Source organism: Sphaerodactylus townsendi, linkage group LG11, assembly GCF_021028975.2.
Source record: "Sphaerodactylus townsendi isolate TG3544 linkage group LG11, MPM_Stown_v2.3, whole genome shotgun sequence".
Taxonomy (NCBI): Eukaryota; Metazoa; Chordata; class Lepidosauria; order Squamata; family Sphaerodactylidae; genus Sphaerodactylus; species Sphaerodactylus townsendi.
The window spans coordinates 69,085,442-69,110,371 of NC_059435.1; the positions used below are offsets into that span (position 1 = coordinate 69,085,442).

The window sequence follows — 24,930 nt, forward strand, 5'->3', positions numbered from 1 at the left end:
ACGTTATATGGAGTTTGTTCATATCATAAATCAGTTGGAATGGACAAGTTCTGGAAGATTTTTTAAAAAGAAAACATAAGATGTCCACCCAATACTCTGATTTAGGGTAATGAAATATAAGTTTAGTTTATTGCCTATTTGAGAATCAGCTGTTTCAACAAAATAGTAATACAGCAGAAACACCAAGATGTCCTCAGCTATAACATGAAAATATGGGTTAATTAAATTAACTGTGGTTATCACAAGTATCTGAACGCAAGCCACTCTAATAACTATGGTCAGCTAAGGTATTTCAAACTAGGACTGTAGTTTGGAAGCTGGTTAATTAACCACAGCTAATCTTAACGCAATTCTCCTTATGACCCAGAACGACTAAACTGAGGCTACTGTACTTTGGTCATATCATGAAAAGGCAGGAGTCACTGGGGAAAAAAACAATAATGCTAGGAAAAGTTCAAGTAGGAAAAAGGAAAACCCAAGATTAGATGGGTTGACTCAATCAAGGAAGTTTGCAAGACCTGAGAAAGGCTGCTAATGGGATGGGATGTTTTGGAGGTCTCCTGGATTCCAATGCAAAGCCTTGCCCCAGAATGGAAGGGCCAATGCAATCAGTCAAGGGAATTCACATTCCTCAGATTACCTGCCATCTCTCTCTCTTTATTTAAATCAACGCTTCTCCATAGGAAATGAATTGCACAATAGTTCTGCAGGACTTTGGAGTGGGGCGAGGGGAAAAGAAAGGGATTAGATCACTAACTAATTTGCTAAACTGTTTGCTATAGTAATTTTGAAACAAGAAAAGAAGAAGAAGAAGAAGAGGAGGAGTAGGAGTAGGAGTAGGAGTAGGAGTAGTAGTTTGGATTTATATCCCCCCTTTCTCTCCTGCAGGAGACTCAAAGGGGCTTACAATCTCCTTGCCCTTCCCCCCTCACAACAAACGCCCTGTGAGGTAGGTGGGGCTGAGAGAGCTCCGAGAAGCTGTGACTAGCCCAAGGTCACCCAGCTGGTGTGTGTGGGAGTGTACAGGCTAATCTGAATTCTCCAGATAAGCCTCTACAGCTCAGGTGGCAGAGCTGGGAATCAAACCCGGTTCCTCCAAATTAGATACACGAGCTCTTAACCTCCTACGCCACTGCTGCTCCACTGGAAATCCTCCACTACGCCACTGGAAAAGCAACTTCTTTTCCAAAAAGTCAAACAGCTTTCCCACAAGCAGGCAAAACATTTTTTCTTTCCAAAAAGCAAATAATAATAACAACAATACAGCAAGTTTAAAGAGGAAGAAACAAGCAGGCCCGTTCACAGTAACAATGGTAGAACCTTGTGCTTAATAGACTGAGACACTCGTGTGCTTCTTGCACATGAAGCATCAACCATTCCAGTTCGTCTTAGCTGGAAGCAGAAGAGCAACATAACTCTCTGACATTCAGCTATTAGCTTCACCTGATAGTACTGTACATTGCCCTGTGCTCATAGATCATCCTTTTCTGCATCATTTAACAGCAAAACCCTCCAAAATTGATACACTCTAGTAACACAAAAAAGCATTCTTGGTAAGTCTGTCCATCCCAGAGCTGCCCCCCCACCCCTTCCACGGCCAGTACAGCATGTTTCGGATGCTATGTCAAACACAACTATTTCTAGTTCCTCCAAACATTTAGGGAGTCCAGGAGAAAGGCGTTATATGTACATTAGTGCCTATTTGAGAGAGGAGCAACTGGGCATGAGTTGAAACTCAAGTCAGAGATCACTAGAATAGCTTCAGAACTTGATTTTGATTCCACAGCAAAGCTCTGAAATGGATAGAATTCAGATTGCCAGTGAACACGATTTTTGTGCTGCGTACAGAACAACAACCAACAGACTCCGCACATTTATATTGAAGGGCTTGATTTCCTGGGAGAATTTGCCCCCACTCATACCCGAATGCACAACAGCCCCTCCAAGCATTGTTATCCAGTTGAGCGCATTTCGATTTGCCCTGACCTTTCTGCAAAGCGTGCTGGAAATGGATTTGCCCTTACAAATCTGGATCTAGTGACGTGGCCTGTGAACGTTTCTCCCTCTGATGAGCACAGGGCCAGCTCCCTTGCTTTGAAGCTCCAGGAACTTTTCGGAACTCAGCCTTGCACAATATGTCCACTGCAAAGTGGATGGACACAAGTTCTTGATGTGTTACACAAATAAATCACCGCAATTGATGAAACTTTCTGAAACGAGGGGAGGGGGAGAAGAGGAGTGCATAGATCTTATTCTGAGCATATATATGAGTCATGGTGGTGGGTATAATTGCCTGCTTTGTCCCTGCCTTGAATTTCCATGGCTAATGTGCGCGCACAAAACCCTGGGTTCATAATTCTGCAGAGAGGGCCGTGTGCATGTGCGATGTATGAAAGACATGAAACAGAAGGTGTGGAGGCTGAAAGCAGGCACAGTGTGTGTGATCCTCCTCTCTCCCCCAGGAGGCCAAAATAATACAAAGGCACCATTCTAAAGTTTCAGATATATGCACCCTCTGTCACTAACCTCATAATGTTGATTCCCAGCAAGCTTTCATATAAAGAGCTATCATCAGACCATTATATCCTATTTTTCTCCCATCATGCACATTTTCTGGGACAGAAAATAATCACCCATATTCTCCTGGGACCTTCAAAGAAGGAGCTATGATGAGGACTATCAGACTAGCAGCTGCTAAGTGCATCTGGTAAATCTATGCTGTTCTTAACATTTTAAATGATGATAGTCCCACAAGAGATTCACAGTGCAATCCTAAGCAGAGTTACACTTTTCGAAGCCCACTGGCATCAAAGAGCTTATCAGGATGCCCTGAACTGTATGACCCAGGCTAGCCTGATAGTATATCTCAGAAGCTAACCAGGGTTGGCTCTGGTTAGTACATGGATGAGAGATGACTAAGGAATAACAGGGTTGCTACACAGAGTGGCGAACCACCTCTGAACGTCTCTTGCCTTGAAAACCACAGGGGGTTGCCATAAATTGGCCGAGACTTAGCAGCACTTTACATACACAATTCTGCGTAGGATGGCACGTCAGAATATAGTTTGTATGGTAATTGGGCTAGCTTGATGGCAGAAATGCAAAACAGCAGCAACTTCTACGTCAGCAAGAACATTCAGCTAAAGATCTGGATGTAATTTAGTAGGACTCTGGGCCTTTCCCCACTTACCTTAAGCCCCGCGCTACTCTCCTCAAGTAGCGCGGGTTCCCCAGGCACTCCCCACGGCAGGGGCGGTGACAGCGGAGCCGCCCTGAGGCTGCCGCGCTCCACAGGATCGTGGGGACGCCCGGCCGCGCACCTGGGATGCAACGCGCTGAGAGCAGCGCGCAGTATAGGGGGGATAGGGGAGAGTGGGGAAATGCCCTCTGTCATAAGACCAGGCCTGGGAGGGCCATACCTGTCTTGTTATCCTGGGTTCTTTTCTCCAGATACTCCAAAACCACTGAGTTCTCAAAGATTTTATTGAAAAGAAAACAAATAATAAGAAAACGTTTTGGTACAGGTATTTCTCAGCTAACAGCAGGATTCCTGGCAGGCCTTTGTTTCAGACCTGGGCTCCGGAGATGCTCCCTCCAGCCCATCTTAGATTAGAATGTCTTTTCCTTTGTCTCCTGGGTTCTCAGGTAAACTTTGTTTCCTGCCAATGCTGTAAGCCAGTCCTTTGTCCGTTCTGCCTTTTGGCTGCTGGGTCCTTTTGGGCAATTTATTGAAAGCCTTTTGGTTTGGTATCTGGAGATCAAAGGCCTTGTCAGGCTAGTGTGACTTGCCTGATTCTGTAACCAGAGCAACTTCTTCACAGTCTCATATAGATTTCCTGCTTTAGGAATCTTCAAGAAGTTTAACCACTCTGTTTTATCACTGGGAATTATCCAGGTCAGGAATAGCTATTCTAATCTCAGTTTAGAAGGCTGAACTAGATTCTCGCTGTCACAAGTGGGTTAACTCAAGAAGTCTGAATGCCTCCTGCATGGGACCTTGACAATTTAAACAAAACTTTTCAATTCAGATAATCTATATCACTTTACTGCACTGAAATTTTTAAAAGGTTATTTTTATTGGCAAAAATACAAAGAGATAAATTAATCAATTTAGAAAAGAAGAAAACAGTCTGAATTCCAAACCTCAGCTCTGTACTGATGGCAGTTTTTCAGAGTCATTCTTTCCATTATAGAAATGCTCAATGTCAGCAAGTTCATCAGTTTATGGACCCTCAAAGGTGTAGCCCCCATCTTCTATTAGCTTCCATTGGAAACAATGGGGGATGGGGACACCTTCGTTGGAGTCCATACCTTTAGACCCCCTGAACCAAACCTCACCAAACCTGGGTGGTATCACCAAGAGAGTCTCTCAAAAAATCTCTGAAATTTTGGTGCTACTAGCCTAAAAACTGCACCCCCTGCAGGCCAAAAACTGAAAAAAACACTTAAAAACATAAAAAACCACAAATGGGGCGGAGCTTCGAACATGCAATGGGGGGGTTGAACCTGGGAACCCCCCCTTACCTACATCCTTGAGGAAGCCACTTTGAGAGTGGTGGGGCTTCGAGGCTACAGTGCTGTGGCCGAGCACGTGGGTTGTGCATGGGGCTGCCAGACTCCTAAATCTTCGTTCCCTTTAGTTGGTGAGTGTGTCAGTTTTTTGAGTTAGCAGGCCTGTGGAAGCAAGAGGAGGTTTCCCCTCGGCACTGAGCTTATTTCCCCCAAATTGAACATAGTTCTGGGTGAGTGACCTAGACTCAAATTGGAGAGTCCACACATGAAAGGGAACATCACACACTTACATCTGAATGAGGTCCATGACAGGCAGCACTTTTCCCAGAAGGCTCACTTTGCACTACACCTTCACTGGAAAACCCTTTCTTTTTCAAAAAAAGAAGCAGAATTCTTTTGCACGATTGGCCATTCTGCCCTTACGATTACTTAAAGAATGCTTTAACTCTCAACAGTGCAGGATTGGGAACTGCACATTAATAGTCTTATGAGGAAGCTTGTCTACCATTCCTGATCTTATTCTTTCTCCTTATGAAAGCTATAAGATTCTCAGCCACCTTGGAATTTCTAGGAATATCATTAGAAAGCACAGGTTTGGTTTCACATGATTCTGGAAACACAGAGGTAGCTAAAAGTTATTTCAGAATTTAAATTACCATCCCCCACTAAAGGGCATTTCCTCTTTCCTGGAAGCATATACCACATGGACATTTATCATCCTTCGTTATTGACATTTACTTTCTGTAAACATCTCTATTCAGTCACTGATTTATGACCTCATAAAATAAGCACTACTAGCTTATTTATATGGCTTAAATAGGCATGACAGTATGTGGGTGAACACGTTTTCTATATAAACAAATTGTATTCATACATGCACAAATATTTTTGCCACCATAAGATAGAAAATACTATTTTTTAATGTCATCTGCTTCCAATAGGTGGCTGGATGTTTAATGGAGGATGAAGAAATATTCGACCTTCCCTACAAGAAAAGTTAAAAGGTTCGCCAATCAATAAACATTTTACTAATGGACAAGCCTTATGTGCTAAGTACTTTGCGAGGAAGTTTCAGTCAATTCCTCCCTGGATTCTGCCGTTCTGTAAATCCATAACGGGGCCCCACCCCCACCCCTTCTTCGGCTCATGCTCTGAGTGTGGGGCAATTAAAATCAGCATTGGAAAAGAAATGCAGCAGGAAAAGGCAAGCATCCTTGTGAATCACATAAATCCTTCCATTGTGCTTTCAAAGGAAGACCGCTGCATGAAAGCTTTCGGATTTAATTCGACTGAAACTTGTACTGATTAAGCTTTGTCAAGATTAATCTCTAAGCCTTTACCTCCAGAAGATCATCATTCTAAGAAATGACAGTATGTTGAACTTTTTCATTAACTTCACTGGAATGGGGAGGTGGAGGGAAGTGGAAATGGATTTTTAATACCTTAATGGTTTTACTGAAAGGGACATCAATGCAAAGGGCAGGGATGAAACCATTGACACATAGAATCATGCAGCTGGCCATCTAGTCCAACCCCCTGCTCAAACATAAGTGATCACAGTATGTACAATTCATATTATTTAACCCATTGTGCCATCTTCAGAGACAAGGCAATGAAATGGTTAGCCTGAATTCCATCTGTACAGAATAAATCATGCATTACTTGGAACACACTGTTGTTGAGATAGTTTGCTGACATTTAAAAAAATGTTTTATTTTATTTTACAATCTTCAAAAGAGCTTGGGCACTATGTTAATATTCAGTAACAGCTATGTTACTTAGTATTAATAACATACTTACTATGGTTGTCACTGAAGAAAAGAAGCCGTAATTAATCAAACAAGTTTTAATCAATTAAATCCCCATGAATGTTCATATTAATAAACAATTCTAAAAGAAACAATGGATACTCTGGATGCTTGAATTAGACAATGCTTGTATAATGTCATAGTCTGTAGCATCTTAAAAGAAGAATTTCCTCCTCTACGAGAAAGGTTTTCCTCTTCTAAGATGGCATTGCCTTCTGTATTTCTATTTAAAATGCTACTATTTCAAAGTCTGCTACTTTACTAACGGGGATATCGTTTGAAAAAGAAGAGTTTAAATCGGTAAATCTTACTCATTAATCTGATACATATCAGGCCGAACCATTTATGCGGCAGACAGGAAGCATGCAGACAGGAAGTAATCATTTAAGTGGAAGACAGATATGCAACAGGAATGGCAGAAGGGGGCCCCAGGTAGCCTCTGTCAGTGATAAGGAACTAGAAATGAGGGACAGCAGCAGGTCTGTGAGTGGCATGGGAGCAAAAGACCTTTTGTATCACTGGGTTTTCTAGGTCCAAAGAATACTCCCAGCTTAACTCACCTTCAGTATCACAGGGAGCAGAGAGTAGACATCTGACATGTCTGCTTCTTAACTGGTCCCTGTGACCATGCAGGCAAATATACATTCATTGTAATAAACTTTGGACTGTCAGTACCAATATAGTAATATACTGGACAAAGAATAAGCTAGATGCTGAGAACAAGAGGGAGAGACAATTCAAGTTAAAGCAAATTACTTCATTAGCACTATCTAGTCTAACCACAGATAAGACTTTCATTGCATTTGATGCTTTCCTATCAGTACCCCTTAGATAATTCAGAGCTCAGAAATGGGCAATGTTTCTCAATGGGCGGTAGACCTTTCTCCGCAGTTCCAATGCTTTTCAACGTGAACCCTTTGAGCAGCCAAGATTCTCATGCATGTCTGCGTATCTTTAAAGACAGCTCCTCCAAAATAAAAAGGAAAACTATATATTGCCAGAATCAGCAGGACCAGCTGAGTACAACTATGTATGTTTTGGGACGAAAAGTTGCTCAGGATCGGCGCCTGCAGAGCAACGTCCAGGGGCAATCTTGAGCAAATGGTAGCTGAACCCAAAATGTTGGGCACAAGTTGAGAGTGAAACTGACCAGAGAGCAAAATGGTTGGGTGGAAATATAAGATGCCTCCAGAGTTCTGCATTCTGCACAGCCAGGCAGGAGACGTCTTGCAGGTGGCTTAAGGGGAAAAGGTGCAGTTTGAAGCGATCTCCAAAAAAGACACCTTGAGCTAGAATAAGGTATCATTAGGGTGTCTTTAGAAGAAAGCTCCGTGGATTGCCTTCCCAGGACACTTTTTTAGCATCCCCAAAATGACTTATTTAGGTTGTGCAGAAAAACCTTATATTAAGCACCTGCTAAATTGCAAGCTTTATTTTCACTAAATAACTGCAATGAAAATAAATACCATACAGCCTAATCCTAGAAGGAAAGGTACCAAGACGAGGGGCTAAAGGGCTCAGTCCTTATTCTGATTTATTTAATGGTATCTGTGTACCAAGTAACATAAGACAAGGACAGGATCCTTCCCTGAGGATCTTGATATCTAAATTTAGACTGTAAACAAGCAAGGATGAAGCAAAGGATGAATGTGAGCCAAAGCAGCTACATGAATCTTCACTTTTTTGCAGCTGGAGATGCAGACTTGAGAGCTAAGGGTAGAATGATACATTACAAGACAAACAGGGAATTTCCATCAGTGTGTACCATGTGACATTAATGCCATTGACTACAGGAATTCATAGGGGAGGATCAGCAAGTGAAAAAGAGGACTTGTCTCTTTCTTGTCTACAGATTCTTCCTGCAGCTTCTCCCCACTATGCTGTTTCAGCCATTTCCCCCATCTCCTTGGCTACAAGAGCAGACTTAATTGCATCTGTGTGCATGGTGGAGGAAGGTTCAGAGGGGCCAATCATGTACCTTTCAGTGAGTCTCCTTCAAAATACATCACTCCCCCCCCCTTCCTGATTGCTGAACTTGTTTGTATGTGATTTAGGAACTGGTATTTAGTCTACCCTGTGCCAAGGGTAGGGTGACCAGGATGGCCCAGGCCAGCTCGATCTCATCAGATCTCGGAAGCTAAGCAGAGTTGGCCCTGGTCATTATCTGGATGGGAGAAAGTCAAGGAAGCCCAGAGTTGCCATGAAGAGGCAGGCAATGCCAGACCACCTCTGAACATCTCTTGACTTGAAAACCCCACAGGGTTGCCATAAGTTGGCTCTGATATGACCAGAAAAAAAGAGGCAAGGATTCTACAGAAGAAGAAAATTTTGAGACAAGGCTTGAAGAAAGAAAAGTGTTTTCTCATAAATTCATAATATATGAAAAGCCCTGATAGTTTTCAACAATGGCCCTTCAAGTCCACTATCTACTTTCCCAGAGGTGCTCCCAACAGCTTTCAAGCACAGGCCCAGAGCTTTCCCCTGAAGCTGCCACCAACTATTTATTTGCAAAATTTCTAGAGCATTGAAGTGTCCTACATTCAGAGCAGTTTCTGCATATATTTACAGTACCAGAAACATTTAAACCGTCACCAACAAATTATCTGACAACCATTAGAACAGGTCAGTTTCCAAAAACCATTCTAAATAATTCAGCCTCGCTTTCTCTAAACAAATTTCTCCTAAACATTTGCCAGCAATTATATTTCCTCCACTCCTTGAAACAGCTTGTGCCAGAGGACTGGCTGCCGATGAAAAAACTTATGTATGAGCTGGATGCCCTGACTTGGATGGCCCAAGGCTAGCCTGACCTCATCAGACCTCAGAAGCTTAGCAGGATCATACCTGGTAAGCATTTAGATGAGAGACCTCCAAGGAATACCAGGGGCTTCATGTGGAGACAAGCAATGGCAAACTACCTCAGAATAACTCTTGCCTTGAAAACCCTGTTCCATAACTACATTAAAACAGAGCCAAAAGGGCATTATAGATTTGGCAAGAAAACATTATATCCATAAGCTGGGGTTAACCTCTGAGACAGGACATCTATGGCCAATTTTCAGGCCTCCTGATATCACAGAGCTCCCAGGTGGGGACTTGCCGACATAGCAAACTCCTACAATGACTTAACTCATGTTCTTCTAAACTGACTTGTCTGAAGTTTAAACAGTGAACCAAGCCCATGGCAAACCTCTGCAGTCAAGGAATTCATGACTGTCTCATGCAACACGCAAAATCTGAAAGAATATAAAAAACCAAGTGTATATGCTGTGTTCATTTGCCACATGTAAAGACTTTTATGCGGCCAGAGCATCCAGAAATATAATCTCTCTCTTGAATCCAGGGATGCTCAAACACTGGCTACTTTGGTTCATGTCCAGTTGCCAGTTGTGAACAGGAAGCTGATTTTTCAATGTGTAGTTTGACTATTGGTTAACCCATTCATGGCTGATCAGCAGGTTGCTTCATTCTACTTATTCCTAACCCACGCAGTACAGGCTTTTGCCTCATATTTCATGGATTTATTTTAATGTTCCTTGAGTCCCAATGAGAAAGGCAGACTATAAATTAAAATGCATAGATGAAGAAAATAAATCAATCACAATTCATGTATATGCATCTAAGTAATTCATAGCGATGCTAATGGCTAAGTAATTCATAGTGATGCTAATGATGGTTGAATCAATTTGAATCAGCAGCATCTTTGTGCATGTGCAGCTTTGTAAAAACCCGGGACAGAAATGCTCAGGTGTTCACAGCTGTTCAGCGTGAATCAAACAGCGTGGCTGATCAGCTCACATCTGAGCATCACCTTTGAACAGGGTGAATTTGACTATCAAACATAATTGAGGTGAAATTCAAAAGCATCCTCACCTGACTTTGCAAACCAGTGAATTGTGAACACAACACCAGAAGGATGTTGCCATACGGCATCTGTAGTTTCTCAGGTGGAAGTCAGTTATGACACCACACTTAGCAGCAATGCTCTGATCACTAGCAAAAGTTGGTCTTTTAAATCACAGCCTTCTGGCTTCCTTCTGTAACCATAAGGGCAAGAAATGGCCTCTCTTGACAGTAACAGCAATTGATGACATTTTCCAACAGGGGAAGGAGGCAGAGGGAGGCAGTTTCTTGCCACCTCTCCAGTCATTTAACCCAAACCATAAAAAGGTCAAGAAGACAAAGACTTTGTTAAGGACCTGCCATAGTGTTAGTTCAGTTATACTGGTTGGTAAAAGCAGCAGTCTACAGCACTGCCTTAGAGGCAGACTCACCAAAGATGCACAAGCAGCCCAAACTGTTGCTTTGGGCATCAACACTTTTATGGGTGCCAATAAAGCCCAGCATCCTCTGTGGCATGGCAAGAGATCTCTGTACACACCTGTTGTATAACCCAGGACAGCTGCTTAGGCAGCACGATTTTTTGAACTGACTCTGCTAAGAACATATAATGGGATGAAACTTCCAATTCATTCCTGTTTCTCTATGAGCAAATCACAGCAACGGACATTGTAATACTAATAAGAGCAGTGTTGCAGCTCTATATTTATGCCAAATCAACAGTTCTTGCTTACCCACCACCACCACCGCCACCACCACCACCGAGGAGATGCATGCACATTGGTGGGTGCCCCCTAGAGTTGGAAGGGACCATACAGCCATCTAGTCCAACCTTCTGCTCAATGCAGAATCAGCCTTCAGTACCCCAGTCAAGCGTTTGTCCAGTCACTGCTTAAAGACTGCCAGTAAGGGGGAGCTCGCCACCTCCCTACGTAGCTGATGCCACTGTAATGTAAGTCTTATTGTATTTTTCCCTAATATCTTGTCAGAACTTTTCTCTCCATAATTTAAACTCATTATTGCGAGTCATATCCCCTGGTGCTGATAGGAACGTCTCCCAGCTCTCCTCTAGGTGACAACCCTTCAAATACACTGGAACATCAGTTTTCGTTGGCAATTCATCCAGGAAACCTCAGCGAAAGCCGAAACCAACGAAAACTGAGGCTCTCATTGGCAAGCAATGGAGCAGCAGGGGGTCGCCGTTTTTTGTTGCAAAATTAGGGCGCATGCGCCAATGAAAACCAACGAAAACTGAGGCTACGAATGAAAAGTTTTCATTGAAAAAAACCGACGAAAACCAAAACCAACGAAAACCAATGGCAACGATAACCGAGGTTCCACTGTACTTAAAGATAGCCACCATGATCTCCTCAGTCTCTTCCTGGGAATGTTTTGTCTAAAGAAGAGGAGATTGAGGGGATCATGATGGTTTTCTTTAAGTATTTCAAGGGTTGTCACCTAGAGGAGAGCTGGGAGCTGTTCCTATGAGGCCTGTTGACTGAAACTGGGTGGGGTCTGTGCTGGCTCCACCCTCGCCAGTGGAACAGCTCCTGCTGCCCAGGTAATCCAGCCAGTTCCCGGGAGCTTTTTCTGGCTTCCAGGAGGTGCCGGTGTTTGCGGTTAAATCCAGGGGTGGGATTGCCAGTTGCAGAGCTCCTGCAGTCCTTGGACAATCGTCTAGGAAACGAAGTGGGTGGAAAAGACCATGGAATGATGGGGGGCAGCCCTGCTTTTGTACACACACTGTTTGCAGACAAGCTCTTTCCAGACAGTAGCATTTGCTCCCAACCTTGTTTCATAAGCCACCCAATTCCCCGTGAGCTCCACCTTCTGTACGATTGGCCAGAAGAAACCAGTTCCCTTCCTTGCCCCTGCCCCTACCTCTGCCCCCATTCCAGTTCCTTTCTGTAGAGACCCTCTTCATAGGTTCATTCTATTCTGGCAAGCTGAAACTACTGAGTGATTCTCCCTCGTCATTGCCATCCTGTCAAATAGACTTCTAGATGCTTAGACAACCCTGGACTAGCCCTTCAGTTAGTGGGACTTATTCAGAGGTTATAGATTTTGAGAATGTCACAGTTAAATATCCATCTCAATCAACGTTGGCAATAAACTTCATTGAAAAAATGTGGGCTGCCTGAATTTCTGCTTTCAATTACTTTCAGAGATTTGTTCTGACGATGTTAGATTGAGAGATGGGGTGGAGTATGAATATTTTAAAAGGGATAACTGAAATAAATGTACCAAATACAAAAACAGAATCACGGAGGCTACATCATTAGCAAAACCAAAACACTTAAGGTGGGCAGCTCATTTCTAAACAGTCAATTATCTAGATTTTTTTTAACACTCAAGAGTTTTGCTGAATCTTTTAAGAGCTGCACGTCAAGTAGAAATATGGCAAGCCAACCTTCTCACATCACTACATTCCATGCCAGAAAAATGTTCAGTTCTTGAAGTTTTGTCTGTTACGCAGCTCATAAAATCGCAACACCTTCAGTGTAACATTGTCCAGGGCTTGAATGTGGTACTTGCTAAGAATTTTTGCAAGAACTGTGTATGTGCTCAGTTTGAAACCCCTTCGTTTCAAAAACAGTTTGTCACGTTGCGTGAGGAGACCTTCTCTTTGAGAAATGAAGTCTAAATCCCCTTAAGTTGCACAATTCTTTGTGTCGTGGATTATATGGGCATGCGGAAAATATACTGGCTAAACATGTAGCTTCATCACAGATTTACTGGCTAAAGCTGGACAGGCCGCTGTCTTACAATTTCAGTTCTCCTTCTCTAAAATGGGGATGGGGAAAAGAGAATTGGGAAGATAAATGCAGCATCTATCTCTGCTCTGTTTGTGTGCATTAAGAAATTGCAAAGTCAATGTAACCTTGAAGGGTGTGAAATGATATAGTATAGCCCAGTTTTATCAGATCTCAGAAGCTAAGCAGGGTAAGTACTTGGATGGGAGACTACCAGTGGCAAACTACCTCTTCTTAATCACTTCTTGAAACTCCTACAAGGGTCACCATGTCAGCTGCAAGCTGACAGCACTTCATACAAACATAAAGTTTTGAAGAGAAAAAAAGAATTTGGATTATACCACACTTTTTCAACCATAAGGAGTCTCAGAGCATCAGCAGGTTACAACTGTTTCAACCTCTGAGAGCCCTGCTCAGTACGGAAAACCTAAACCTGGAGAATTCTCAACAGGTGTCAGCTTCTATCCTCAGCTCAAAGACCTCCAGTCACAGAGGGTGAACCTATCACTGACTTCATTAGTTCCATAACTACTCTTAAGCTCATTCCGCACATGCAGAATAATGCACTTTCAAACTGCTTTCAGTGCTCTTTGAAGCTGTGCGGAATGGCAAAATCCACTTGCAAACAGTTGTGAAAGTGGTTTGAAAATGCATTATTTTGCATGTGCGGAAGGGGCCTTACTGTTAGGAAGTTTTTCCTAAGGTGAAACCATCTCTCTTGTAACTTAACTGGGTTAAATCTAATCTTGCCCACTGGAACAGCAAAGCCTTTGCTGCATTCCATTGTGCAGCCCTTCAGACATCTGAATAGACTGTCCATATAATTCCTTTTCAGTTTTTCCTTCTCCAGTCTATACCCCCAGCTCCTTGAACCCCTTTTCATAGCACACATCCTCGAGAGCCCCAGGTATCTTCACAAAGGTTGCCAGGTCCAGTTTGGGAAATAAGTGGAGATTTTGGGGGTGGAACCTGAAGAGGGTGGGTTTCAAAGAGGGGAGGGACTTTAACGGGGTATACTGCCATAGATTCTAACTTCGGACATGTTCTCCAGATGAACTGTAGATCTTCAGACACCACCTGCAGGCTGGCAACCCTAATCTTCACTGCCCTCTTCAGAACATGTTCCGATTCATCTACGCGATTCTTAAAGTACGGCTTGCAGGACTCCAAATGAAGAGTGATGAAAGGGTTGCCAACTTCCATGTAGAACAAGGGTTGCCAACTTCCATGTAGCACCTGGGGATCTTCTGGAATTACACCTGATTTCCAGATGACAGAAATCAGTTCCCCTGGAGAAAATGTCTACTTTGGAGGGTGGTCTCTGTGCCATTACGTAATGTTGAGGTCTCCCTTCCCAAAACCTGCCCTCCCCAGGTTCCACCTCCCAATCCCCAGGAATTTCACACTCCAGAGCTGGCAACTCTGACTAGTTGGCCCGATCTCCTTCTGTTCTGAATGTAAAGCTTCATATCTTTGCATCTCAACCACAAGCTCATTTAAACCTTCCAAGATAAAACAAGTATTCTTCTCCAAAAACCCTGGGGAAATTAAAGAAACATATGCATGCATATACCACCCTCTTGGTACCACTTATGGGCTATTTTCGGCTTCAGTTAAGTATTCTAGAAAACCCAGTTCTACTTCAGCTAACTGGAATGACTTGGTGCCAAGGCGGTTTCATCATGAGAAAGGCAGGGAAGGAAATGCTCACAAAACCATGCTTCTAATTATGACACAATCTCAATTACAGCCCCCAAAGCGCTCTTTCTGGGGCTTCCATTGTATGACAGGGAAATTTTTTTCAATTAATTCTGAAACAGTATTCAAATACTCCACCCCCACCCATCTCCCCTCTCTATTCCCTGACAATGCCCAATTGGAGAACTTTACAATACTTTTGCCGTCTGAAGAATCCAGTATCGATCAACATAGATCAATCCTAATCCTGCTGAGAAAATCTCTCACTGTTACTGCCCAGTTGAGGAAGAATAACATAACTGCACAGGCTCTCTACCAGTTGCTAAGGTTAACCACATTTATATTATGGCTGGGGCAGTAGAAACTGTCCACACTACTACTTGGGACGTAAGGATACAGTGGTCGAATCCCCACTACCGTCTTAGCCAGGTTTCAGAACACAAACTAACCAGGTTTGAGGTCGTTTGTGTTCTGAAACCTGGCTAAGACAGTTGTGGGGATTCGACCAGTTGCTCCTAAGCCAGTGAAATAGTTTTCTTTCGAGAATATCTGCAGTATCTCTTTTTTAATACACGAACTGATAGAGTCTCCATTTGTAAATACACAACAACAACAGAGCTCCTTTAGGTAACAATACATACCACTAAGCTTTTTAACCTATTTGTGGCATTAAAAAAAAGATTAGGAGAATGAGGCCTACTCATTTTCTCATTCCCAAGAAATGCATACAGGTGATGGAGCACTCATCGTGGATCGACTAATGCTGCTTGACAGCATATGGAAGCTTTCTGTTAACATAGAACTCTTCAGGCAGAACAGAAATGAGACCAAACCTGAGGCATCAGGAAACTGAGCAAACCTGATTAAAGATGCATAAGGGTTTTTTTTTTTGTTATTTCAGGTGTTGCTTTATTCACAAAGCTTTTAGCAGTGATTTGGAAGGCCCGTTAAAACACCAGAAAGTTACATGAATGTTGCAAAGACCCACATCCTTCATTTAAACTGAATTATTAATTTTAATTCACCTCCTAGGATCGCTTTATGTGCTTAAACCATCGATACAGTCCCACAAATAAACAATTGCTTTTAAAAGGGTAAATCCCAGCACCTGGAGTCATTAAAGGCATGGTCTCTCTGTTCTTGGCATCAAAAGTAGAGTTCCCCCATATTCAAGCAGAAAAACTGATAAAGTTTGTTTTTTTTCTTCAATAAAAGTCACCCTGAAAAAGCAAAATCCTTTTTGTGTTATTTTCTGATTGCTGCACCTAAGGATAGTTCAGCCATCTGCTCTCCCCCTCATTAACCTTTAAAACACACACACACACACACACACACACACACACACACACACACACACACACACACACACACACACACACACACAGAGGGATGGAAGGAATAAAACATTGCAACTCTCAGCATACCAAGCTCAAAGAGAAAACTATTTTAAGGATTATGTTCCCCTTGAGAGATCTATTTTAATTAGCCCCAAACTGTATCTAAGCCAATGGCTGGAGCAGCTACATTACATTCTCTTTAAGTGACAATGGAAATGCAAGAATCTAAAATCTAGAGCAAATGGATTAATCTTTCATTCCCCAGTGAAGCCTCTGATTATGTGGATACACGGGAAAGGAGAGTGGGATATGTGGGAGGAGGAGTGATCTTTGGCTCTGCTGCTGTACAGGAGCATCTCTGAAATTGTTTGCAACCTGCCAGCTCCATCTCGGATGCCTTTCCTACATGTCCCCTCTTCTTATCAGCAACTACTCCTCAGCCCCAATGAAGTGCCTGGTGTTTTGTCAGCCAGGAAAGTTGTTTCAAGACAAGATCAAGTCTAGCTGAGAAAACCACATTTCATGAACCAGACTACAAACAAAACAAAACAGCTGTCCGTCTCTAGGACATACAAAGGGAAGTGTCTGTTAGGGCTGACATAGTTTTTACTGACTTTGCTTCCACCGTGCCCTGAACAGCACAGAAATTAAACAGCCAAAGCTTTTTCCAGCATAGTTAGAAGAAGCTTCACTTCTTAATTTTGGTGTGTGTGGGTTGCTGTATCTCCGCAAGAGTAGGACAGTGGTGGTAGGGGGAGTGTTAACTCTGCTAAGACTGAATGTGTTTGTGAAGTCAAATTAAGAGGGATCATAAGTATCGCTTAGGATGGATTTAACAAGCAATGATTTCCCCCAGTATCTTACAGAGATACCTTACCTAAATTTGGCCTATGCACACAACTGGGTTTCTCAGAAACTGTCAAGGCAACAATGCTAGACTGCAATTTCATAAGCACAAGACAAACAGATCAAATCTGCTTTGGTCATTTTGGGCACCAGTGGGGGGGGGGGAGTTGTTTAGGATGCCGACGCTGCCTTACAGGAAAGTTGCAAATGTGAAAAAGGTGGTTTGTTCTGACAGAAAGAGACCTCCTTGTTCTACCTCCTTGTGCTTTTTCTCTTAAAAACACACACACACAAACAAAACACCCAGCAAGCTCCAGAACGAAATTCACCTAATGTGTGTAGACATCATAACGCACAACAATCCATTACAGACAGCACATTTCTGCGGACGAAAGCAGCTCAAAGGCAACTGTGCCGTTTGGGTGACCCGTTTGGAAGTGTCAAGTCACACATTGTCAGAAATCAACAAAGCAAAGAAGCACGCAAACAGACAAGGCATTCAAGGCACACACATCTATATTTGTTCTCCATAAAAGAAAGCCGTCAGCATTACCTGCTCCTGTTGTTGGGCTTGCTTTCCTGAAGCACTTTGCTCCTTCGCTGTAGTCATGTTCACCTATTAGGGTCCACTGCAGTGGCAAACAGGATCTCACGGATCTGCGTGTATGTGTTTGAGTGTGTGTGTGTATGTGTGTGTGCGTGCACGCGTGAGCATGCGAGAAAGAGAGAGACGGAGAGAGAGCGTGCATTCAACTGTGCAAGTGTTTAGAGACACAAAAGCTAAAGGAATATAAATGAGTAACTAGCCCATCACTTAATCAACAGCCGAGAGAGCCCTCCTCACACTTCCCCCTTCCCAATGAAAATTTAATGTCACCAAAAATATATATTTACCACCCTATATTTGCTCTTTCTGTCTCTCTCTCTTTCCTCTTGTTCTGCCTCTAAAATTTAAATGAGGAGCGTGAAAGAGGAGAAAGCGGGATGCTGAGAGGGCTTCTTCAATTAGCAACAGCCTCCGCAATCCTCACAGAAACAATAACTGCTTGGCAACCAGGAACTGGCAGCTCAGAGCTGGAAGACCGTGATGTGGTACACCCCCTCCCACCTCCACAGCCAGTCTAGGAGGCAGCTGCGCATGCTCCGAGGCAGCATTGTAACAATGTGCGGAGCAGAGCTCAGCAGCCTGTTTAACACCCAGCTTTTGCAATAAGGAATCAATAGGGACCAATGCTGAGCAGGCAACTCCCTGTATGGGGTTTCTTTGGCATGTGGTTTCTTTAGAAAGAAGCCATGGAGGAATCTCCTTTGGGGCGATCAGTTTGTGTACCCCCAGTGATTTTTACCTTTTCCCTGCTGCTGGTGTTATGGTGAAAGAGTAGCAGATTTGTGGACGGAAGCTCATTTTACAGCCTTCCTTTGGAATAATCCCTATCAGACACTTTAAATTCTTCGTGTTAATTATGTGATGCTTCCACTGCTTACTGGGAGAGACTGCGCCCTCATCAAAAGCCACTAGGGATGCCAGAATTGCTGTGTGGATGCCCACAGACAGAGGCAAATTACACAGTGGAACACATGATGTTTTATATTTGAGAAGGGCCATTTGCAATTGCTTCCTTGCAGCGACCTTAAGGCATCATACAGACGACTGAGCTAGCGACCATCATGCCCAGAGCAAATACTTTCAAGTACAACTTTAACCCAGAGAAGGGAAACAACAAGATAAAGTTCCACAGCTACTTTTTAAAGGTTTAAAATGTGGCAGCCAAAATGTTTCTGGTCATAATTTTTTTAAATTCCAGATTTATAAACCCAGAACTGGTCTTATACTCATAATCATAAATGCAAAGAAGACTATACAATCTGTAAGCATCAATGAAAGCGTAGATAATGACTGTTCTTTTGTTTCAGCACCCTGATCGCAACTACTGCTGACCAATGCACGTGTATTATGTTGACCTGGTGATTATTCCTGAAACCTGGATGAGCCAGAAGACATTGGTTTATCTCTTGTCTGTTCTGCACAGCCCAAATAAGACATCATGAGGATGCTTTAAAAGGTGTCTTTCTTCCCAAGACATCCTCGGGACACCTTATTTTAGCTCAAGGCATCTTTTTTGCAGCTGAAGGAATTCTCCCTGCCACCATTTGCTGAAAGTAGCCCCTGGATGTTTGGTCTGCAGGCTCCAATCCTGGGCACCTATTCAGTTCAAAAAGTACATAGTTGTACTCAGCTCTTCCTGCCAATTCTGGCAATATATAGTTTTCCTGTTTTGAAGGAGCTATCTTCTAAGATATGCAGTCACACATAAGAGAATCTTAGCCACTCAAAAGACTATAATTGAAAAGCATCGGGACGACAGAGGACACGTCTACTGACCATTGGAGGCTACAGAGCAAATGTCCTGGGGCAACCTGCAGCAAATGGGAGCAAATCCCTTCAGCAGCATGCAAAGGCCCCTTCCGCACACGCAAAATAATGCGTTTTCAAACTACTTTCACAACTGTTTGCAAGTGAATTTTGCCATTCCGCACAGCTTCAAAGAGAATTGAAAGCAGTTTGAAAGTGCATTATTCTGCATGTGCGGAATGAGCCAAAATGTCAGATGCAAGTGGAGGGTGAAACTGACCAGAGAGTGAAACTGTCAGGCAGGGAAAATAAGACACCTTTTGAGCTCTACATTCCACACATTGAGCTCACATTGAAAAGCATTGGGACCATGGAGGACAGGTCTACCAACGATTGAGAAGAATTGGGCAATGCTCTTGTATCAAAGTACCATGTTCAACAAAGCACAAAATAATGGTTTTGACAAAGGCAGTGTGTAAAAACGAATGAACATTCTCATATTTGTTCAGGACCATATTCTAATGTGAAAGCGTATACTTTCTCAACCGCTGCACCTCAACTGACTGTACTAACATCTTTTTGTGAGACAGAGTATAAAAGTATACAAAGAAATAGATCTCTACATATATGGTAAAACAGCAGGGTTCCCAATTTCTGCACCAAATATAAACACTATTAAAAATTTACCATTTGCTCTCTAGTTACAAAAATAGAAATAATGTACAATTCACATAATTCTTCACTGCTAATTAAACAGGAATCACACTTTTCCCCATTATATCAATTTTCTCCTATTCCTCAAATCCACAAATCATCAGTTATTTTTTTTTCTGTTTTAGACCAACAGTCTAAACGGTGTTTCCAGATATTAATACATTTAAAGAGTTCTTTTCTGTAATGAAAGAAGTAAGTTTAGCTATCTCAGCCAATTCCAGTGATTTCATAAACCATTATTCTATTATAGGTATGGATGAAGTTTTCCATTTTTACACATGCAATATTCTCGTTGCCAATGTCAATTAGAAATGGCATGTTCATGAGATACTCCTAAAACTACAAACAGGCCATTTCCAGAAAGCTTATGTATCTTGGGTTCATGATTGGTGTTTCTCCACATCACTGTAGTAAGTTTGTGCACCTACTGGGGCTTCTCTGACTTTCCTAGACCTTCCCAAAATTATTTTGCTCTGAAATATTGGGGAAGTCAGCAGCAAATCCTGGACAGCTACCAAATGGGAGAAAAGTTTTTCCTGGCCCTGGCCATATAGCAATCGTATTTCCGCCGCTTGCCACCAAAGAGCTTTTTGTTTTCTTTTTATTGGCAAATGAAGATAATTATATTGGTGTGGCATTCTTAACAATCTGTGTATCAGGTTCACTGAAGCCCCTGCTTTCATTTAAAAAGCAAAGTCTATAGCCCTTTTCATTGCAGAAGTATAAAAGAGAATGCACATCTGCCCAGTGGATAAGACTTACTTTAAAAAGTAGAAAACAAACAGGGAATTCAAAAAACCCACTTTTGTTATAGCAATGCAGTAATAGTCAATTGCCAATTTTAAAAAACTGGAACAGCCCTGGTAGGGTGGGCAACAGAGGAGCAGTCTGTTAGGTGTAGCAATTGCTACCAATCTTGATCCTCCTTGATCTCAGATTGCAAATGCCTTAGCAGACCAGGTGCTCAGGAGCAGCAGCAGCAGCAGCGGGCCATTGCTTTCACATCCTGCACGTGAGCTCCCAAAGGCACCTGGTGGGCCACTGCAAGTAGCAGAGTGCTGGACTAGATGGACTCTGGTCTGATCCAGCTGGCTTGTTCTTATGTTCTTATGTTCTTATGTCTACTGTGCAAAGGAACTGAGAAGAAGACCCAGCAGGGGGTGGACAAGTGGTCAGCAAGAGAAGGCTGCAAAGTTAGTGATCCCTCCATCCTTTCATGTCACCTCTTGCTTGTTCTTAGACTGATACTCTAATATCCTGTTTAAGAACATAAGAACATAAGAACTAGCCTGCTGGATCAGACCAGTTAACGTCCAATACCAGGCTGGCGAAAATGTGAAAGCTGCTCTTCTGCTCAACACCTGGTCTTAAAAGGCATTGGCAATCTGAGATCAAGGAAGGATCAGATTGATAATGCGTAACTTCTCCTCCATAAATCTGTCCAGAAGAAGCCCTTTTTTAAAGCTATCAGGTTAGTGGCCATTACCACCTCCTGTGGCAACATATTTAAACACCAATCACCGCGTTAGTGAAGAGTGTTTCCTTTATTGAGTCTAATTCTTCCCCAGCATTTTCAATGAATGCCCTGGTTCCTAGTATTGTGAGAAGAGAAAAATTTCTCTCTGTCAACATTTCTACCCCATGCATAATTTTATAGACTTCAATCATATCCCCTCAGGCGTCTCCTCTCCAAAATTAAAGAGTCCCAAAGCTGCAGCCTCTCCTCATAAGGAAGGTGCTCCAATCCTTCAATCATCCTTTCGTTGCCCTTCTCTGCGCTTTTCTACATCTCTTGATATCCTTTTTTTGAGATGTGGCTGACCAGAACTGAACACAGTACTCAAGTCGCGGTCGCTGCGTATATAAGGGCATGACAATCTTTGCAGTTTATTCTCAATTCCTTTCCTAATTATCCCCAGCATAGAGTTTGCCCTTTTTCACGCTGCCATGCATTGAGTTGACATTCCATGGAACTATCAACTAAGACGCCCAAATCCCTTTCCTGGTCTGTGACTGATAGCACTGACCCCTGTAGCGTGTATGTGAAGTTTGGATTTTTTGCCCCTACATGCATCACTTTACATTTGGCTACATTGAACTGCATTGCCATTTCTTAGCCCACTCACCTAATTTATCAAAGGTCGCTTGGAGCTCTTAGCAATCCTTTGTGGTTCTTACCACCCTACATAATTTGGTATCATCTGCAAACTTGTACCACACTACCCACCCCTACTTCCAGGTCATTTATGAATAAGTTAAAGAGCACTGGTCCCCAAAGCGGATCGCTTGGGGACACCACTCCTACATCTCTCGCATTGTGAGAACTTCCCATTTACACCCACTCTTTGAACACCATAATTTCCTCGAAAACCAGTTTTTAATCCATGGGAGGACTTCCCCTCTTATTCCTTCATTGCTGAGAGTTTTCTCAACAGTCTCTCTGGTGAGGAACTTTGTCAAAAAAGCCTTTGGAAATCCAAGGTAGACCAATGTCCACTGGTTCCCCTTATCCCACATGTCTGTTTACACCCTCAAAGAACTCTAGTAAGTTTGTAAAGACAGGACTTGCCTCTACAAAAGCCATGCTGACTCTTCCTCAGCAGGTCTTGCTTTTCTACATGTTTAATAATTTTATCTTTAATGATAGATTCTACTAATTTACCAGGAACAGATGTCAAACTGGACTGGCCTGTAATTTCAGGTCCCCCTAGACCCTTTCTTGGAATTATTGGTGTGACATTGTGCCCATCTTCCAGTCTTCAGGGATGGAGCCTGATTTCAGGGATAAGTTGCATATTAATGTGAGAACATCCAGCAATTTCATGCTTGAGCTCTTTAAGAACTCTTGGATGAATGCAATCTCTGGAGCCAGGGGATTTGGTAGCATTTAGTTTATCAATGGCTGCCAGAACTTCTTCCTTGTCTACCACTAGCCGTAGTTCCACCAGTTCACCTCCCTAGGCTTGGTTCAGGTGCAGGAATTTTCCTCACCTCCTCCTCTTGGGTGAAGACCGGGTACGAAAAAAATTCATTCAGCTTCTCTGCAATCTCCCTGTCGCAGCACCTTTTGTTCCTTCATCGTCCTAGCGGTTCACAGCTTCCTAGCTGGCTTCCTGCTTTTTGATGTACTTGAAGAACTGTTTTGTTGCTTGTCTTGATGTTCGCGTAATAGTTCCTCATAATCCTTTTTGCCTCCCTTACAGCAGCTAACTTTGCTTCTCTTTTTTATACCATTTGTGTTCTCTCTGGTATTCTTCATCCAGTTAAAGTTGGACTTCCATTTTCAAAAGACATCTTTTTTTCTAATAATTACCTCCAACCTCCTTGTTAACCACATGGTGGCTTTCTTTGGACTGGTAATGCCTTTCCTAACCTCTTGGAACACATTCCAGCTGTGAGCTTTAAGAACTGTGTTTTTTTAACCTCAAGCACCTTGGACATTTTTTTGACTCGTTTTTCCCTTTCAACTGCACACTATCCCCCTCATCTTTGAAATTTCCCTTTCTGAAGGCAAATGTAACTACATTAGTAGTTGGCTTGTTAGCATGCAGAGATACTGAATCTGACAGCATTGTGGTGGCTGTTCCCTATCTGACTCCAACAACGCACCTGACTTCCCGCACCAGGTCCTGGATCCCACATAGGAATTAGATCTAGGATCACGCTTCTCCCTGGTTGGTTCTACAACCATCTGCTCTAAGCCACAGTCATTTAGCATATCAGGGAATGTTCTCTCCTTACCTATGACCTGAACATGCATTTTCCAGTTTATGTGGGGATAAGTTAAAAATCTCGCCCCATTACCGCGACATTTTGCTTTTGTTCGCCCCTCTAGTTTCTTTTTCCATCTCACAATCCTCTTGTGCACTTTGGTCAGGGGCGGGATAGTATATTCCTGAGGTTAAACTTTGCTTCACCCTGGTATTGATATCCACAGTGCTTCTGTAGAGATCAGCTCGATTTGTCTATTTTATGTGACACTACTTCTCTTTGATGTAGAGGGCCACCCACCCCAATCGCCCTGTCCTATCAGCCTACATGAGAGAGCCTGTGAACCTGGGATAACAGCATCCCACTGGTTCTCCTCATTCACAGCCATGTCTACCTGTGATGCCCACTATATCAATGTCACTCCTTCAAAACTCTGTACTCCAGCTCCCCATTTGGAGTGGAATAGCTTCTACTATTAGCATAGAGACCTTGTATGCTCTAATCTCTCTGTCCTTAACCTGGGATTTATGTGTTTTGCCCTCTAGCCTTTTGTAGACACTATCACTTATCACATTGCTATGCTCCTCGCTTGTATGTGGTTGATTTAGAAAAACCTCTCTGCATCCCCATGGACTCTGTATTCCGAACGAAGTCACCTCAGCTCCTGTCGGCTTTGCAAGGATAAGTTTAAAAGCTGTTCTGCCACCTTTTAGCGTTGGCCAGCAGCCCTGGTTCCTCTTTGGTTAAAGATGAAGCCCGTCCTTTTGGCACAGGCCTGCCTTATCCCAAGGTTCCCCAGTTCCTGACAAAGCTGAAACCCTCTGCCTTACACCACCTTCTCATCCCGCGCTGTTGAGACCCTGTATCTCCGGCTTGCCCTAGCTCTCCTAAGCGTGGAACAGGTAGCGCATTCCGAATGCCACCTTGGGGTCCCTGGATTTAACCTTTTTTCCTAGCGGCCTAAATTTCGCTTCCAGAACCTCATTTTACATTTCCCAATGTCATTGGTACCAATGTGGACCACAACTGCTGACTCCCACCCCAGCGCAATGCAACAGCCTATCTGAAGGCGGCGTGACGTCCCGCAGCCGGCACCAGGCAGGCAAGTCACCATCGCGGTCATCACGCCTGTCGCCCAACTCTCCTATATTCCCTAATGATCCAGATCACCCACAGAGGCCCCCACCTCTCCCGAGGGGTATCCTCAGTCTTGAGAGGATATCTGACCACCAGCTAAGAAGGGGTCCCATCTAAGGAGCATCTTCCACCACCTGAACTGGCACCCTCCGTCACCCAGACTCTCATTCTCCGTGACATCTGAAGAGATGTCACCTTAGAGGAAGATGGGACCTGGCTGC

At 43.1% G+C, this 24,930-nt stretch overlaps 1 protein-coding gene across 5 annotated transcripts in view; it reads right to left on the reverse strand.

Moving 5' to 3' along the window:
- The window catches only part of DPP6 (dipeptidyl peptidase like 6), a 643,433-nt gene that overhangs the window by 294,473 nt on the left and 324,030 nt on the right, over positions 1–24,930 (reverse strand). The window contains exon 1 of one of the 5 annotated variants that reach the window (XM_048511784.1): positions 17,348–17,854. The exons of the other annotated variants lie outside the window; for them this stretch is intronic. Within the exon in view, the coding sequence (XP_048367741.1) occupies positions 17,348–17,404 (57 nt within the window). The 5' untranslated portion in view covers positions 17,405–17,854. Of the gene's footprint in view, positions 1–17,347; positions 17,855–24,930 lie in introns of those variants that run through there. 5 annotated transcript variants of the gene reach the window in all.